The sequence below is a fragment of the Cydia pomonella genome, unplaced genomic scaffold, assembly GCF_033807575.1.
Source record: "Cydia pomonella isolate Wapato2018A unplaced genomic scaffold, ilCydPomo1 PGA_scaffold_186, whole genome shotgun sequence".
Lineage (NCBI taxonomy): Eukaryota > Metazoa > Arthropoda > Insecta > Lepidoptera > Tortricidae > Cydia > Cydia pomonella.
In genome coordinates, this window is record NW_026907827.1 from 86,992 (window position 1) to 105,322 (window position 18,331).

General features: G+C 37.6%; 3 protein-coding genes across 5 annotated transcripts; 2 read left to right on the forward strand and 1 right to left on the reverse strand.

Annotated features, from left to right (window-relative positions):
• The first annotated feature begins 55 nt into the window (after positions 1–55).
• On the forward strand, positions 56–1,470 carry LOC133533628 (uncharacterized). The gene is made up of 2 exons (XM_061872637.1): positions 56–74; positions 584–1,470. Exons 1-2 carry the CDS (start codon positions 56–58, stop codon positions 1,468–1,470), a joined length of 906 nt encoding a protein of 301 aa, XP_061728621.1.
• A 6,892-nt stretch (positions 1,471–8,362) lies between these two features.
• Positions 8,363–11,533, forward strand: LOC133533630 (3-oxoacyl-[acyl-carrier-protein] reductase FabG-like). 3 transcript variants are annotated; one of them, XM_061872640.1, is made up of 2 exons: positions 8,363–8,616; positions 10,575–11,533. In XM_061872640.1, exon 2 carries the CDS (start codon positions 10,580–10,582, stop codon positions 11,357–11,359), a length of 780 nt encoding a protein of 259 aa, XP_061728624.1. In that variant the 5' UTR covers positions 8,363–8,616; positions 10,575–10,579; the 3' UTR covers positions 11,360–11,533. The 3 variants fall into 3 exon arrangements, with proteins under 3 accessions (XP_061728624.1, XP_061728625.1, XP_061728623.1); XM_061872641.1 differs by having other exon boundaries at positions 8,611–8,746; XM_061872639.1 differs by lacking the exon at positions 8,363–8,616 and adding an exon at positions 9,814–9,823.
• Positions 11,534–11,560: 27 nt separating this feature from the next.
• LOC133533629 (putative leucine-rich repeat-containing protein DDB_G0290503) lies at positions 11,561–17,969 on the reverse strand. The gene is made up of 7 exons (XM_061872638.1): positions 17,856–17,969; positions 17,128–17,430; positions 16,095–16,367; positions 15,063–15,323; positions 12,290–12,652; positions 11,956–12,219; positions 11,561–11,814 (listed from the first exon to the last, which is right to left on the reverse strand). Exons 1-7 carry the CDS (start codon positions 17,889–17,891, stop codon positions 11,662–11,664), a joined length of 1,653 nt encoding a protein of 550 aa, XP_061728622.1. The 5' UTR covers positions 17,892–17,969; the 3' UTR covers positions 11,561–11,661.
• Positions 17,970–18,331: the final 362 nt, after the last annotated feature.

Sequence of the window (18,331 nt, forward strand, 5' to 3'; positions counted from 1 at the left end):
CGAGATTCTCGTCGCGTCAGTTTTTCACGCTCTCGGACAATGAAAATGTTATGACATGATAGAGATACATTCGCGTTAGCAAGACCAAAGAAGCATATAATCACTAGTATCACTACGTTCAAAGCGAGACCTACATAGATGTCTCTTTCGTTTGCAACTAATAAGAAAGAGAGCAAGATATACAGACTCACGTTGATTAACGTGGTGATCCAGCTTTATTTAATCCATAGACAACTATTGGCAGATACTTGGCATGCCACAGACAAAATATTTTTCGGTGTTTTAATAATAAAGCAGCCTGTTCACGATCCAACACACCATTAATGTGCCCATTACATCCAAACTCTATCAAACCTGATATCAGACCCGATTTCGGACCCGAGAAAGAGTATTTTTCCCGCTTCACCAAATAGCAACACCTCGTTTACAATCTTGGACGGTAAACCAGTATGGACCGGCCATTAACAGGCGTTCCCCTCTGCTAAAAAAACCCCGGCCGCCGGTCATAGAGTTTATATAAAACTAGTTGGCCGCTCGTCATGTGCCACGATGGTCTAATATACCAAACTTTCTCTGTCCACAGCACCCCGCCGCATCGTGAGAGTCATCGCATCCTTCCTGGCAGACCGCCGCTTCCACGTACAAGTGGGAAAGCGCGGTATCACAGGAACGCCGCATCCAGGCTGGCGTCCCGCAGGGGAGCTGCCTGTCGCCCGCATGCTATGCGTGCTACACCGACGACATTCCTGTCGATGGGCAAGCGCAGCTAGCCCTCTTCGCAGACGACGCCCGCCTACTTTGCGTCATCTTTTAAGATGCCGCACGCTGTCTCCAAGATCCAGCCGACGCTTGACGCCCTTCCTGACTGGCTCTCCAAATGGAGGCTATCAGTCAATGTGGGCAAAACGCAAGCGCTTCATCACAGGGCGAACTACCGCCCTGCCCGATCCCCCTTCTCTTTTAGCTCAGCCGCTCACATGGTCGCCCTCAGTGAAATACCTGGGGGTGACCATAGAGAGGAGGCTCAACATGGATCGGCACGCCGCAGACACAGTTCGAAGAGCGAAAGTCGCTCGCATGTGTCTGCGCCCGGTCTTCTGCAGTAAGCTTCCTGTACGGACCAAGCTTGGTCTGTACAAAGCTTACGTACGCTCAAGAGTAACATATGCTTCACCTGCCTGGTACTCTTTCTGTTCCAGGTCAAACAAGGAGAAGATGAGGCGCCAGGAGACCCTCACACTGTGGACCATCCTCAAGTGCCCGCGGTACGTCAGCAACGCAGCCCTCGCCGAGACACTGAAGTGGCGCGGCCTGGAGGAGTTCGTCGAGCGTCTCGCGCGGGTCATGTTTGACCACGCGGACAACGCCGGCCACGACCATCTTCGGGACATCGCGCCGCATCACACAACACCAGACCTCCGGAGAGGTGGGCTCGGGACTTGCCCCGAGCCCTTCTACACCAGTAGCTGACCAGCACTGCCCACCACACCACACATCGGATCCACCAACACCAGCACGCCGCACACGCCAGCTAAGCTGCCGGTCGCCTTCACCGCGGCTCCATAACCTGGCCCCGCTCAAACGGTATCACCAGGTTAGGGGTCGCGGGTTGGATAACGATCGGTAGCGAAGAGCTGGCCCACACCAGCGACACACACCGTCCCCAAAATAGACGGCCATTTGACCACCCCACCAGTCGGTGGGGAAGCGACCCGCGACAGCCGCCGCAGCAGTGTGGCGGTTAGCGGCCCCTAATACCCCTCCTGACGGGGGGTATCGACAGATCACTCACTCACTCGTCATGTGCCATTCAGCAAACGTCAGTGTAAGCGGAATTACAAGAGCTGAAAATGCCAATTACAGCGTGTTCTTGTGCAAAAACAGATCCGAAAACTCTAGACTACAAAAAAGATAAAGTTTATTTTCATCTGTAACTACTATTACATCTAAATATTATCAAATAGTGCACTAACTTTGCAAAAAACTAAAAAAAAACCTTGTCATCTTAAAAGGGATACCACTTCATGTTACTAGATCTAATTTAGGGTAATTTTTAAAGATGACTTTCTAAATATTTATTTCGGTTTAACTTCTAATTTGCGTTGATTATTATTATGACCTAGTGGGTAGTGCTAGTGACCCTGACTATGAAGCCGATGGTTCTGGGTTCGAATCCCGGTAAGGGCGTTTATTTGTGTGATGAACACAGACATTTGTTCCTGAGTCATGGATGTTTACTATGTTATATAAGTATGTATTTATCTATATACAGTGAAACTTGTGTGAAGTGGGACCTGGGTAAGTAAGAAACCTCCATAGCTGGGACTCATGGTGCGATCCCCGACCACTTTAGCACTGAATTACCTCTGTTAGTGAGACGAAACAAACCTCTATAACTGAGATTAGTATAGTCATATTTACCTGTATAATTGGGACAAAGAGTGTATTTTACCTCTTTTAATGAGACTATATTTACAAGAATACTTTAGTTACATTGTTTTTTTTTTAATGTTATAGGAATTGACCTCTGTATGAAATAAAGTCAATCTATGACCTCTATAACTAGGACTTTATTCCTGATCAATTCTCGTTTTTTTATAAATTTTTTACTCTATCCACAAATTCCGCATTTGGTTAATTGTGTCTAAACGACGTCAAGTTTCATTAAGTGGTTAAAACTATAGAACGAAAGATAAAATCTTGGTATAAAAAACATGAAAAACCAAAAATTTATTTCCGTTTATTATAATGGTGAGACGCAAAGAAGCCTTTATCAAATTGAATGTAAACAAATCTATCCTTTGTAGAATCATTCACAATCAATTTAAATAAACTTTAAAAGTTCACTCAATGTTCCGAAGGTCAAGGATTTTTTTAACTTATTTTTATTGTTAAATACTCACAACTCATACCTACATAATGTTTACAAAATAACTTACTAACTACCTCTATAACTGAAATAACCTCTCTATTCTCACCTCTATTAATGGAACCCTCTGTAAATGAGACCGAAATTTATTTATACACTGACTAACTGAGAGCCTGGGAAAGTGGAATAACTCTTTAAGGGTGACAAATTTGCAGGTCCTTTGAAGTCTGAGTTATCCAGGTTTCACTGTATCTATCTATATACGTATGTATAGTCGTCGCCCTAGTACCCATAGTAACTACAAGCTTTGCTTAGTTTGAGGCTAGGTCGATCTGTGTAGGTAAGATTATCCCGAAATATTTACTTAAATATTTTATTTATTTCTACATGTATTTTTATTCAACATTTGAAATACTTGTATGCATAAGGTTGTATATTATTTATTTTAAAGTATTTACGGTTATCACGTTCCATACATCCATAAATTCCAATTTATTACTCTGGTATCACTGTAACAAAGTTAGTGATGGGACAGCATAAAAATTAATATCGATATAAAAATTATCAATATATTATTAGTTTTATTTATTAAATGCTCTACATGCATTAAAAGTTTATGTAGGGAGCCTTTATAACGTACCAAAAAATCAGAGGCGGTCTAATGTATGCATCGGATGAAGTTATTGATTTATGTCGTCTTTGCGAAGTGGAAATCCAGAAGTCCTTAACTGATGACAAAAAGTTAGCCGTTCTTGTACACCGCAATGGGTTACAAATAACGTGTTAAAACGTTATGTTGGTAGACAACTGTTTTCAAACATCGAGACTCATTACTTTGATAATGATTTTATTGTACACAATATTGAAATTGCGAAAACAGTCACACGAAAGTATACCAGTATTAGGATAACTTATTTAAGTTATTTATCTAAAAAGACTGACCCTAAGAAATGCATTAGGCACATACACACAAAACTTATTCATTTTAAGAATCAATAGAATTTCATTATAATATTAATAAATAAAAGATTATGTAAAAGTTGTTTTTTGTTGTTTTATAAAAGATGTTATTTCTAAAAAATACCCACCCACTACCACGAAGGACCCACTGACTGGGTTAATAGTATGACGATGGAATGTTACGATTAAAATTTAAGGAAAGCGGATGAGTTAATGGTCGTTTCAATATCTCCTGACACAGTGTAAAAAGGGTCATTCTACTTTTTACTACTGGTTTTTGCGATTTCAAAGAATCTTGAAATTTTAATATTTGTAATGCATTTTTAACTTACCCTAGCTAATAAAACATGATAAGCACAGAACAGGCCTATTTGACCTTATTTTTTTATTTTTAGAAATTATAGCCTGGAGTATGTAAACATACAACTATGTTACCGTCGCTGCCCTTTTACTTATAATGACAACTTTTACCTTGGTTCCAAGGTATCGTTAGTGCGGTATTAAAATATGCTTTTACAGTACATACGGTGCTACTTTTCCGCACTAGTGCATAAATTACCACATTATGTAACTATGTTGAAACTTTGTACGATATACGTGCGAATAGTTGATTCGCCACTCGTGTCGATTTAAAACACTCCCTCCAGTCATGTTTTAATTTATCGCCTCTTGTTACGAATTTCCTATTTTTCGCACTTGTATCGTAAATAACTATAATGTATTTTGTTATTTTTATTGATTGTAAAAATTTCACATGTAAAAGTGTCCCTGTGGCCCATTTGCTAAATAAATATTTGTTTGTTCGTTTGTTTTATAAAAACCACGTGCTTCTGGGTACAAAAAAAGCTGCAGTAAATAGTAAAAAGTAGAATGACCAAAAATTGTTCTGCCTAGATTTAGACGAATCATCCATGTGAAAAAAATAATCATTTTATAGTCTTTACAAGATCGTATGTTAGAGGTTGTTCATTAATCCTGTCATACCTAATAAGAGGGGAGTGGAGGGGGTCTGAAAATAATCACGAGTGATCACCGTGGGGGAGGGGTGGGCCGATTCTAAGGAAATTTACATGTATTATTTTCTTAAATTGGGCCAACCCGAATTATACAAGTTTCTTGTACAAGAATCGGCAATAATTGTATGCAATTATTTCGTTTCAATAATTGCACCAAGAGTTTAAACATGAGCAATAATTCAAAAAATGTATTCAATTATTGAATACAAGTATTGACAGGAAATAATTGCTACCCATTACTAGTGATGACGTAAAAAAGAAATCCCTTTTAATAAGCAGTAAGCACGTACCATGGCATATCATATTGTATAGCTGTAGACTAAAAATCTCCCACTCAATACCCTTTACATCATAGCCTATGGCCGCCTTCCATTTCTGTCATTAGATCTGCATGCTCGATGGTATATTGTATTGCTATCAGAACTAAACCAACATGTAAAACATTAACTAATAAATTGATAATAGAAGATCATTCATCACGAAATCAGTCGAATCGAACTTCTGCCGCCCCTCACTACCCCCACTGCTGAAACCAGATGGGTCACTTGCCCACACTGCTGAAGAGAAAGCGAATTTATTTGCTTCCATCTTCGCTGAATCTTCACGTCTAGATGTAACTGGCGCAAAACCTCCTAGTCCACTAGTTTGCGAGACTTCTATGTCGGACATACGCATACGTCAGACGGAGGTCCGCAAAGTGCTGCAAAACCTAGACGTGAACAAAGCAAGTGGTCCTGACGGTATTTCAGCCATAGTTCTTAAAACCTGTGCTCCTGAGCTATGTCCCATATTGACGCGCCTCTTCCGCCTCTCTATGACTACCGGTCAGGTCCGAAATCTTGGAAGCTTGCTAATGTGCAACCAGTACCGAAAAAAGGTAGCCGGGCTGACCCTGCCAACTATAGACCGATTTCGGTCACTTCCATACACTGTAAGAGTATGGAACGTGTACTGAATAACCGACTCCTGGCATACCTAGAAGCGAACGACCTGCTCAGTGACCGGCAGTACGGGTTCCGCCGAGGCCGGTCTACTGGAGATCTTCTAGCGTATGCCACCCACATCTGGAGTGAGGCCATCGAAAAGAATGGAGAGGCTTTAGCCGTCTCTCTAGATATATCGAAGGCTTTTGACAGGGTCTGGCACGAGGGCCTTATTAGCAAGCTACCGTCCTTCGGTTTTCCCCCTAGTTTTTGTGACTGGGTATCAGACTTTCTGAGGGATCGATCGATTCGTGTGGTCATTAATGGCTGCTCGTCCGATCAGTTGGCAATCAATGCCGGAGTCCCTCAGGGGTCCGTGCTTTCAGCGACCCTTTTCCTGCTCCACATAAACGACCTGCTGAAACCAGGTACGTTCGGATATGCAGATGACACTACGGTTGTTGAAAGCTACATACCCAATTCACGAGCTAGTGGAGTCCAAATACAGGCGCTCAGGGAGGCAATGGTCGAACGCATGAACGTGTCACTAAAGGCAGTCTCTGATTGGGGTGAAGCCAATTTGGTCTCGTTCAATGCTAGTAAGACCCAGGCGTGTCTTATCTCCGCCAAACGGAGTCCATTCCATTTGACTCCTACTTTCCGAAATGTATCCCTTCCGATAACCGACCATCTTGAGCTTCTCGGAATCTCGCTGACTTCGAAACTCAACTTCGGCCCGCACATCGAGTCGAAAGCACAGTTAGCAGCAAAAAAGCTGGGCATCCTCAACAGGGTGAGGCAGTATTTTACACCTAGGCAACTGCTCGACCTTTACCTAGCACAAGTGCGATCGTGTGTGGAATACTGTTCGCATCTGTGGGATGGTTCAGCAAAATACCAGCTTGAGGCGCTCGAGTCAGTTGAGAGGAGAGCCAAGAGAATCATTAATGATGACAATCTGACGAATGCTCGACTCCAAAGTCTGGAGCATCGTCGCAAGGTTGCCAGCCTAACGATCTTTTACAGGATACATTTCGGAGAGTGTGCCGAGGAACTGCACAACCTTATTCCTCCGTCCCCATTTCACCATAGGACTACCAGACAATCGGCACTCCGGCACCGCTTCATGGTAGGTATTCCACAAATACGCACGAAGCGTTTTGCTTCAACATTTCTTATGCGAACTGCCAAGGAGTGGAATGCCCTGCCCGAGTCTGTGTTTCCGCATGAGTACAATCTGGGTCTCTTCAAGGCTAGGGTAAATAGGTATCTCATAGGTAAGCGTGCTCCACCGTAGACCGCATCATCACTTACCATCAGGTGAGATCGTGGTCAAACGCTTGCCTATCGTTATAAAAAAAAAAAAAAAAATCTATATCAGCTTGAAAGATTTGCCCTAAACAAATAGACAAACTGACATACATACATTACTAACATTAAAAGTTAGTAAAATGCTGGTACAAAGACTTGGTTTCTAATTATTATTATAATTGATAAAAGCAGAAAATTAAAATTAATTGTCAATAAAATATCGACAATATTATCGACGCGTCCCACGCACAATCTAGGTTGACTAAAAACTGACGTCATCTCGTTCACAGGGTTGTCTGTGTTTGTTCTTGTACTTGTGTGAATATGTTTATGCTAGTGTTTGATAATTTAGTCGTGTGCGTTTGTAGCGAAGCATGCAAAAAATGCATTAGTGTTAACACTATGTGTGTGCGTTACCTCGTCCCCCGCGCCTAAAACGGCAGAATTTTTCAGATAGAACTTTGTGCGCATTTCGATTCCATCTAGTTATATCTTCCAAGTTTACAATATTTGAATCGTAAAAAAATTGGTTCATATGCAAAAATATCAAACATTGAACAAAGTATTTTTTACATTTCAAATCAACGGAAAATGATTATCAGAACCGACATCGGGAAGTGTGGATGTAATTGGCCCTATAGGCCTCTTACCTGTCTATGATTAGACTTTTTTTCAAGTATTCTAGGTATTGTAGCGCCATCTATTTATGGTTTTTTTGTCGGACAGTTTTTGGTATATGGAGATCCTATTCCTTAACTTTACTTTCCATACTTGGCATCCTACTTTAGCTGGGAGGCATGGAAGCAAAGAATTATCATGATCATGCACAGCTACTCCAATTTAAAAAAAAACTTGTATTTTGTCTATGTAAACTGGGAATAGTGTATACGGTGATTGGCTATTTGAGTTTTGTGTTGGCGTTGCCGGTCCAGTGCTGCCAGGCGTACGATAATTATCGTACATGTACGATAATTCGTGCTCCGGTACGATGTACGTACCGTACCAAAGAGCATTATCGTACGCAAAAGTACGATAATTTCAGCCCTTGGACGATGCCACCTGAAAAGTAGTATTTCAAGCAAAATATGACATTTTCTCTCAGAAATATGCTAAAATTAGCTTTATTGGGTATTCGGCTCCTTGGTGTAACTAGAAAGTGTTGAAATTTCCAGTAAACCGTTTGGATCTATCAGAAAAATACACAAATATAGAGTCTGTGCAGAAAAAGAAGAGTCGTGGAATGTATGAGGCCCAATATATTCCACGACTCTTCTCTTTCCAAACAGACTAAAGCTGTTTATTGCGCAATTGAGACGTAAATTGTGTTTTTTATGATGATATAATTGTTTTAATTTATGTTTCTTTTGCAAGATTCTTTTGGGGTTTTCATTTATGCTTGTTTTGCAAGATTTTAATGCCTTTTTGATAGGCGTACGATTTTTTTTTCATTTTCAACAGTACGATAACTTTGAAATTCAAATACGATAATTCTCTTTCGATCACCTGGCAACACTAGCCGGCCAATACTGTCAAAAAGGTAAGTAGAAGTAGTAAATTCTTCGATAATAGTTTTAATTTCTTACTTATTGAAATTGGAATTGGAAAACACTGATTACTGTTAGAATAAGCCAATTATACTGAACATATTGATATAAATGCTAGAGCGGGTAAGTTTAACTTATTTATATACTTGCTTTACTCTCTAACCTTATTTTATGTAGGTACCAAATTCATTAGAATAGAACTCTTTTTCACACTAAGTCTGACCTCTCTCACAACATAAAGTTCCAGAAATAATTTATAGCAAGATAATAATTTAGTTCATATACTCACTTCTTGTTATTGGAAACTACTTTCATGAGTGTTGGAACATGGAATATGTCAATTATTTCAAAAACTCATCACACTTTGTATGGATAATCAATCATTTTATTGTATTTTTCTCTATCACAGCTTAACAACATTTTTGTTTAACTGTGTGTACAGGAAAACACATAATAACAAGTTAATTATGTAAATCTCACACAATTTTATTAAAGCATTGTTTACATTTCTATTTGGTTACCGCATTTTACAGTAGCTAATTTGTAATAAAAAAAAATTTACAACTTTGAAATGATAAGAACTGTAATCAAAATAATATCAATGAAAACTTTGTAGTGATGTAAATTAATGCCATCTTTTGACAATACATCTCTTTTTCAAATTCTCTTTGATAATATAAAGTTATAATAAAATGAATAGCTAGTAAATTTAAATAAAACTATGTAAAAAGGTTATATTGCATACTTATAATGAATTTAAAATACAATCCAGATGTTCAACAATTGTTTTTTCAATTTATTTTTTGAATCCAATCCAACAATAGAATTGATTTAGAGTCTGCAGAAAGAGTTGCAGAATGTATTGGTTCCTTTATGTTTCATGACTCTTGTCTTTGCTTTAGCTTTGTATCTTGCTTTCTTCTGATCTATTTGTAAGTACCTAAAATGTCTCTATGTACTTATTCTGTTGTGGGTCTTTGTATCACTGCATCTTTATTCCGATGTCATACTGACACCTTTATTTCAATTGATAAGTTTGTTTTCTGATCATTTGCAGCAACAGATTTATCACTCTATTAATTCCGGTGTTTTCCAAATAAGTCCATCATCATTTTTGTTATTGTATAATTTTTATCTTAGTTTCTACAGCTCTGTGATGCTACTAATATAATATAATATAAATTGATTTGATGTTTTGCGGTTAGTATTTTCCTCGCCTTAGTGTGGTGAAAAATGTTGTGTTTCACTTGGTGGCAGGATTTGTTTAACTCTCGTACCTTGAAACCCTTGCACAATGTTCATTTAATTTTGGAATCTTTCGCTTACTCGGGTATCAATATTCCATGATGGGTTAAACAAATAAAAATAATTATTTTTTTTTCAAGTTAGGTAGGGACATATGTTGTTTTTGTTTTCGTTTGAGTTTTTATACCTTTTACAATGATGATTGACATGACTATAGTCTGTATCTTTAGGTATTTAAAAAAAGGATAACAAAATCTACCCTCAAATGGCTCCTTAAGGCAGTTGAGGGTAGATGAAAACATTACATGATCAAATAATGTAGGTTTAAAGTCAGGTCGTTCAGTGACAGATCCAGGTGGACTACCCGAAAATTTACAAATTGTTTATTTACCTTTTTTTTAATAAAGATACAGACTATAATAAAATAATATAAATAATGATGAATAATAAAAATTATATTATGATGAATAATAAAAATTATATTGGACCTTAGTCAAAGTTTTTGGATTGTATTTCAAATAGGTGTTTTACATTTTTCATCCCAAAAACTCGTAACCTGGCCAAAACGTTACGTTCTAATAATATCTCACCTCTGTCGCATACCATTCTTAAAATTTACATAAATTTGTATTCATTTACAATGGACGTAAGTAAATGACTAGATCTGTCTGATGAATATCTAAATACGGATCCTTTTTTTTACTAGGCAATATGTTCACCGACAAAGTTGTCCTAATCACTGGCGCCAGTTCTGGAATCGGCGCCGAAACTGCTTTGGAGTTTGCCAAATTAAATGCATCTCTAGTAATAACTGGAAGGAACCAGGAGAATCTGTCCAAAATTGCCAACCAATGCGAAGATAATTCACCAGCTAAACACAAACCTCTCGTAGTTGTCGCTGACATGACGAATGAAAACGATGTCAAGAGAATTATAGACGAAACTATAAAAAAGTTCCAAAAACTTGATGTTCTTGTGAATAATGCTGGTGTGTTGGAATCAGGAACAATAGAGACAACTTCGTTGGCGCAATATGACAGAGTCATGAACATGAACGTCCGCTCACCTTATCATCTCACGACTTTAGCGGTGCCGTATCTTTTGCAAACTAAAGGCAACATCGTCAACGTGTCGAGCGTGACGGGTTTACGATCTTTCCCGAATGTTCTTGCGTACTGCATGTCGAAATCTGCTTTGGATCAGTTCACAAGATGTGTAGCTCTCGAGCTAGCACCTAAAGGAGTCAGAGTTAATGCTGTTAACCCTGGAGTGATAACCACTGGTTTGCATAAGAAAGGAGAGGGCAGCATGAATGATGAGCAATATGAAGCTTTTATAAAGAAGTGCGCTGAAACGCACGCTTTGGGACGACCTGGAGATGCGAAGGAAGTAGCGTCAGTTATTATTTTCTTGGCCAGTGAGGGTGCTAGTAATATTACTGGAGCAACTCTACCCGTTGATGGAGGACGCCATGCTATGTGTCCTCGTTAATTATAACAGGTAAAGTTGCTAACTTTCAAGTTCATTGTGATACGAGATTTATGTAACTTATGGAAACATAATTAGACAGCATATTTTAAATAATGTACTTGATGTATTTTTTCCTATTGTTATTTAAGTTAAAGGTGTTGGTGGTCCAACCAATAAATGATATTTTAGATATTTTTTAAGACTTTCAATAAAACAGAAATGTGCAATCCCAATAACATTTAATGTTAAATAATACACATTTTCTGATATTTTTCTAAAACTTTTAAGTGAACTTTTTACAATTCAACAATTTTATAACTGGTTTAAACAAAAGGTTTTTCCTTTTCACTCTTAACGCAGTTGATGATGTTTATTACTTCGTCTATTATTGCCTCCGAGGCTTCAATGATCCCATCTGCTGCACAATTCACGATGGTCTCCAAAGCGTCCTCTATTACGTCCCTGCTAATTGATCTCTGAAAATGAAACAACTACTTACTGATTCATTACAGTTTTATACACCAGTGAAAAGAAATTTATGTTTGAATCAAAAATCATTCAATTTCATAACAAAATCTCGGTTGTCTTGTCTTAAATCATTCTTGTTTATTACTTACAGTATTCATAATGTCAGCCTCTTTTTGTTCCATGTCATCATAAATCTCTCCTCTAGCTTTATTCAGGCATTCATCAGCATCGTCAACTTCCTGTACGCATTTATTCACTTTATCTTCAGCCTCTCTAATAAATTCAGTGTCATCAAGCATCAGTTTTGACTGATTGCTATTTAAAACTGAAGCATTATTAACACTGTCAGCAATACACGATCTCACACGTTGTGCTATTTGCTTTAGTAAATCTTGGATCACGTCCTGGTCGTCCTGTAATGAAAATAATCAATTGAATAATTAATTGTAAGATTTACTAGTTGAGGTACTTAATAGTACTTACTTGGATACATTGTTTAACATCTCCTGCTTTTTTCTTCAATGCCTGTATAAACTTGTTAAATTTATCTTTTAGGACTTCTAACTTGGCCTCAAAATCTTTGACCGCTTCTTCCGCTCGTTTCTTTATATTTTGAAGCCATACGATGATTTTCTCTCTAGTCTTATTAGCTATGTCCTTTACAGCGTTCCATGCGTTAGTAATACTGTTTTTAATTTTATCCCATAAGTCACTAATACTCAGTAACCTGTTTACATCGATATTGGCGAGTTCTTTTGACTGTATCGTATAAATTGCATTGATTTGATTTTGAGACAGTTGTGCCAGGTAGCTTTTTAAAGGAACGATTTCTTTTGCTTCTGCATTCTGGAATTGGTAAATGTAGAAACGTATTTGTTGAATAAATATACTGTTTATTAATAATTTATTTAATTGCAACTTACCGGTGTCCTTAAAATACAATATATGACGATCAAAATTAGTACTTTCATCTTTGCTGTCCAATGCAGAAGTAAATTAGAGTTAACGCTTTTAGTTATTTATTTATAGTATCCACATTGTCTTTTAAGTGGCTATCGCTAACAATTCGATCGATATCTTTTATTTAATTACCCTTACTGTAGGAATTATCAGTAGCTTTCATTTGTTTGCTTGTCACTTGAATATAGGACCTAGCCAAGAATTTGAAGTGTCTTATCGCTTATCGATCTTATCGTGTTTGTTGGAGTTTATTCAGCCCAGAGAGTCCAAGATGGTCACTCTTTAAGCTTCAGTCATCGTATCCGTCACTTTCTATCAAGTAAGTAAGTTTTTCAGTGCGAGGTAGACTCCTTTGGTAGAGGGACTCCCATAAAACATAGATGGGTAGATTTAGCTAAATGGCTAGTTACTTGTTAAATACATCCTATTGCTTAAGGTGGTAGGTGGTAAGTTCAATTTGATTTTGCTTAAGAGAAACATTTAAAAAAATAATCAAAATATCTTTCTTTACTTGAATATGGTAACAAGGCAAGATCTTATGGCTAAGTTTTACTTTTAAAATATTTTTCTATAAAACTTATAAACTAAACTAAATTATAACCATCGAAATTAATAATAAATATAAAAAAAACCCAAAACCTAAACTAAAATAAAAATTCACCTCTCGAATGGCTAAGTTGAACATGCATATTCAACCTGCATGCAGGCGTGCAAATTATTTACACTTCCATTATTATTTAATATGTCATTAACAAATTCTAAACTAAAAATATAATATTAAAATTAAAATGTCAAACAACTACATAATAAATAATGGGGAAAAGAAAAACCTTTTTTTCATTTTAAACTTAAACATCCTAAGTGATTTACACTCCCCGGTATTTCATTATACAATTTGGGGACCAAATACTTCCTACTTCTTTTTCCATAATAATTACTACAACACGAGGGTATAAATTGGTAATTGTAAACCCTTTGAAATATTTTTAAAACTGTCATCTTCTTTTATAAAGCGTGTCTTGAAGTAGTAATGGGAGCCTGGGAATTTTCATAATTAGGTAAGTATGACCTAAAGTTTAATGTTCACATCGACTCCGTCGTAACTCACTTTCAGATAAATGGGAATAAATCCTTCCCTTTGTCTTGTCTTGTCTTAAAAACGAAGAAGAGTACATTGAGTTATTATTTAATTATTTTTCTTTACTCTTAATAAAAACATATTTTTACTAGCAAACCCTTGAGTGATCACTAGTATATAGAACTAGCATCGATAGTTGAGTTTATCGATACAGGAACTCCCTACTTGTCAAACAATTTTGCCCCGCGGATTCCTATGTCTGTAATGATGTCTAAGTTTCTAATGAAAACATGTCTATAATTTTAATTTTTTCAGTTGTAATACTTATACTTACGTATATCGTTACCCTGCATCACATACCAGTATAATTTTAGTATAAAATAGCTATTAGTGATATAGTCGAAGGACCTGAGCAAAATTTTATACAGAAATATATTTTCAGAGTAATTGAGAAAAAAAGGTAAAAATTAAAAACCCGCGCTATGGTAATTTCTTCCGTCGCAAGTTTCTCGCGGCTGCTATACATAATAAAAGGCATTAAAATACACGAGTGTGGGTTTAAGAAACGAACGAAGTGAGTATCTTAAAAAGACCACACGAGTGTTTTAATGCCTAATTATGTACAGTTACATACACTATTTTATCTACACACATATTATAAAATTTCTATGAAATATTCACTAACCCAAATTACAGCCTCAGTTACGATGCCCTTGCCAAATCGTTGCTCTCTTGGCGGAACTCGTGGATATATGGTGGCGTCACCGAAATATATTTTTCGCTTATTTTACACGAAATTTTTGCTATAGTTACCTTAAAAACAACAAAACATATTAATTTTATACTTAAACCTAATTAAAAGATAAACTGTACGTGAAATGGCGGTAAATGAAAACTTCTTTCACGCATGTAGTTTTTTTTTAAATTCAGAGACAAACTAGAGTCGGGGGCCTATTTCCGTATCATTCTATACAAACTAACGTTGCGATTTTCCTATTTTTCGCACTTGTATCGTAATCTATTATGATTTTATCCAGTAAAGTTCACTAATTTATGTAGATTATTATTGATGCAATTTTCACGAGTTGTATATATTCTGAAATTAGTCATTATTTAGGTAAACATATTCACACCAGCAATTTTGGAAAGAAAACATTTATTTCACGAAAAAACATACTAATGATATCGAATTTACATTTTACATCCATTACATCGTTAATTAATCTTGTTATCGATTTCGATAGGAGTATCGATAGTATTGACAGGATCGTTTCCAAAAGAAATGTCAACATTTCCATTAGGAGCATCAGGAACGTTGGGGGTGGACTCTGTGAGAGCGGAAAATGTGTTGGTGACCTTGCACTTCTGCAGGTCCATGATGACCTTGGCTGTGCCCATGCCGGCTTCAAGGAGGCGTTGGCCGGCGCACAGTTCTAGGGCGACGGGTAACTTGGCTATGGCTATGTCGACTCGTGCCACCTGTGAATGTTAAAACTGTAGTTACCTGATGTTGACATTCGAATGGAGACAGCAGCACAATTGGGTACTTGACGCATATTGAATATTATAACAAAATTTAGCTAAATCGATAGAAACCTTCGGTCGTGTTTTAATTTATCGCCACTCGTTGCAAATTTCCTACTAAATTTGCGCAACTTGTATTATAATATACTATTTGTTGTTTGTAAACTGGACTGTAACAGTATCTAACACTGCTTAATGACATATCGCAAAACTCATATTATTGAACGTAAACTACCTACTGCTACACTAGAGTGCGAAAACATTTGAGAAACGGGAGCGAATTGGTATGGGCCAATCGTGACTGGTTAAAGCCACCGCGCAACCGCGCTCATACAAAGTGTTAATTTAAGGAATAAATAAATGTAAAAAAAAAAAAATTGCTTCCATCCCAGACGACACAGAAAATCACGTATTCATGACCCTTGACAAATGAAAGGTACTTATAGATAGTAGTACCTAAAGATATAACTAATTGTTTCAGTTGAGAGACGGAACACCAATTAATATACAATCCGGAATTAATTAAACTTTAAAAAGTAATTGAATGACAGAATTTACATGAAGATTTGAAAGCGATAAATTTATTAATGAGTGTAATTGTCATAAAATAAATGTTTGTTCGGAAGTAATATGCTCTCTTATCGTTCCTTATTCGTAATTGTAACGCTTATAACTGCTTCATGTTTTAAACGTTCACTAAAAATGGTATTATACTTATGCACTTACGTTGATTCCGCTTTGCGTCATGAAAACGGCTCCCTTCATTTCAGTCTTCAAGGCAAGCATAGCAAGGCACGCTCCTTTAATAAACATGTTGTTGTCGTTGTCTGTGCAATTCTTCATTCCCTCCGTAGCCCTGTTGGCGAAGTCGAGGCCTCCCTGGGATATTTCGACCTGTCTTGCAATCAGATCGCTGATTTCTTGGACTTTTTCATCGGCGCAGGTCATGGTTCTGTATACGGCGTCGTTGAGGAGTTGATCGGCTTGCTTCTTATGAGACTGCAACATTATCACTCGTATAGTTCATAATTTATGTACATTCGTTAATTTTACCTCTTGTTTAAAAATAGTAACTACCTACTCAACGTTACAGTGTAGCTTGCAACCTTTTTCCTGGTAAGTGCCCAAATATTTGTTACTCCTTACATTTTCACTTTATATATTTATTTGCCCTCAAGAGCAATGAAGACGTGTCACTCTTGCAGCAACTTCTCTAAATGATGTGACATTTATTGCACAGTAGTAATTCTTATCCTGTAAGTTAAAAGATCTCTTTCTGCCCTTTTTGGTGTCTGATTGTAAATAGGCTAATTCAAGGTTACTTAAGGGGCCCACTGATTAACAGTCCGCCGGACGGAATCGGCCTGTCGGTTAGATCAAAAAGTTGTCAGTTCCGAACAACTGAAACCGTCCGGCGGACTGTTAATCAGTGGGCCCCTTTAAAGACACTCTTAGAGCTCTTGCTCTTTGTCACGGAGGACTAGTTCTGTGGGAACGAGTTTTTACTGAATCCCGCAAAAATCTTAAAAGTGTTCACACCCAGTACTATGCATCCTTTTTTTTGCGGAAGAGCAATGAAAAGAACATAGTGGGCATTCGGTTTGTAGTGGCAAAACTAAACAGCAAATTTTGAACAGATCGGTTATTTGCCTCACATACACTACTAACAAGATCCTGCAGAAAACTGTACCTCCAAAAAAACGGGGTATTTCCCTGGGAAATGGCTCTTACTACCTTTAAAATCGTCATATTAACTCACCTCGACACACTCTTTGATCGCCCCACCGGCGTTAGAGATCCTATCCGCAACATTCGAGATAGCTTGCGATACTCTATCCTTCAGCTTCTGGATTTCAGCTTGCAGCTTTTCCTTCATAATTTTAACTTGGTCCTTCAAGCCGGATGCGAAGCCTTTCATAGCGTCTGCAGCTTGCTGTGCAGATTTGCAGAGGTTCGCTGCTAGATCTTCGATTAGTTTCTTGGTGTTGGCGAAAATATCAGGGCCCTCGGGTGGTGCCAATGTCTGGGACTCAATGGTCGCAGCTTGGCCGAGGGCACATACCTGGTTAATGAAAGCATTTTGATACCTTCCACCTTAACAGGTCAAATTAAGGGAAGTTATCATTAATATTTTTCAAGAAAATTATTTCTTACTTAAAATCCGTTTATATAAGGTTAATGTGAGGAAGACCGTCTATAAGGTAAGAGCGTCTACAAGCTCTTTCGTCGCTTCGGATTCTTGCGTTTGTACACATACTCCACTTACAGAATGTCGATAGACCAGGAGCGAACATCTTCCTTTCTGTGTCTGAGCGAAGTACGTAGGTTTTCAATTACGAGAGTTCGTGCCTTATGGCGGTCTTCCCAACCAAAATATGGCGGTTCTTCTCCTTCCCCACATTGACCTTATGCGTTTTGAATTTAACTAATTAATTTAAGCTTTTTTACAAAGAAGTAGTAAATAAACTTTTAAATAGGTAGCCTTACTACGACGAGAAACGCGCCAACTGCGATGAACCTCATGTTTGCGGGTTTCTATGATTTCCAACTGAAGTCTGATGTTTTCACCGTAAACCCCATGGTTTATATACTGTTCTATGCAAATGCAGTTACCCAAAGTTCCCCGAAGACAAACAGATATATCTTATCTATGGTGTTTCATGGTAAATATTGAGTTAATTCTCAGTGATAAAATCAGATTCAAATGCATTTGATAATAGGCTAAATAGGTTGAGCTACAAAGGTACGATTGCAGAATACGTTTTTCAGGGATCCGTAGCCAATACCTAAGTACCTAACCGTTTGATCAGGATACGAGTTACAAGTTTTTAAGAGTAAACCGGGGTTTGATACGCTCTTTATCATTTGACCAAATGGCGAGAGCGGTTTGGTTAGTATTGCTTAACTTACTGATGCGATGGTTGGCTATAAAATGCATCATCATGCAAATTTCAATGCCTGTA

Excerpts from the sequence above, each read along its gene's own strand:
- LOC133533629 (XM_061872638.1), bottom strand. The coding sequence starts at position 17,891 with ATGAGGTTCATCGCAGTTGGCGCGTTTCTCGTCGTA. Across the intron at positions 15,324-16,094 it reads TGACGCAAAGCGGAATCAAC|GTGGCACGAGTCGACATAGC; the intron begins GTAAGTGCATAA and ends TAACATTCACAG. Across the intron at positions 12,220-12,289 it reads ATGTTAAACAATGTATCCAA|GACGACCAGGACGTGATCCA; the intron begins GTAAGTACTATT and ends TTTTCATTACAG.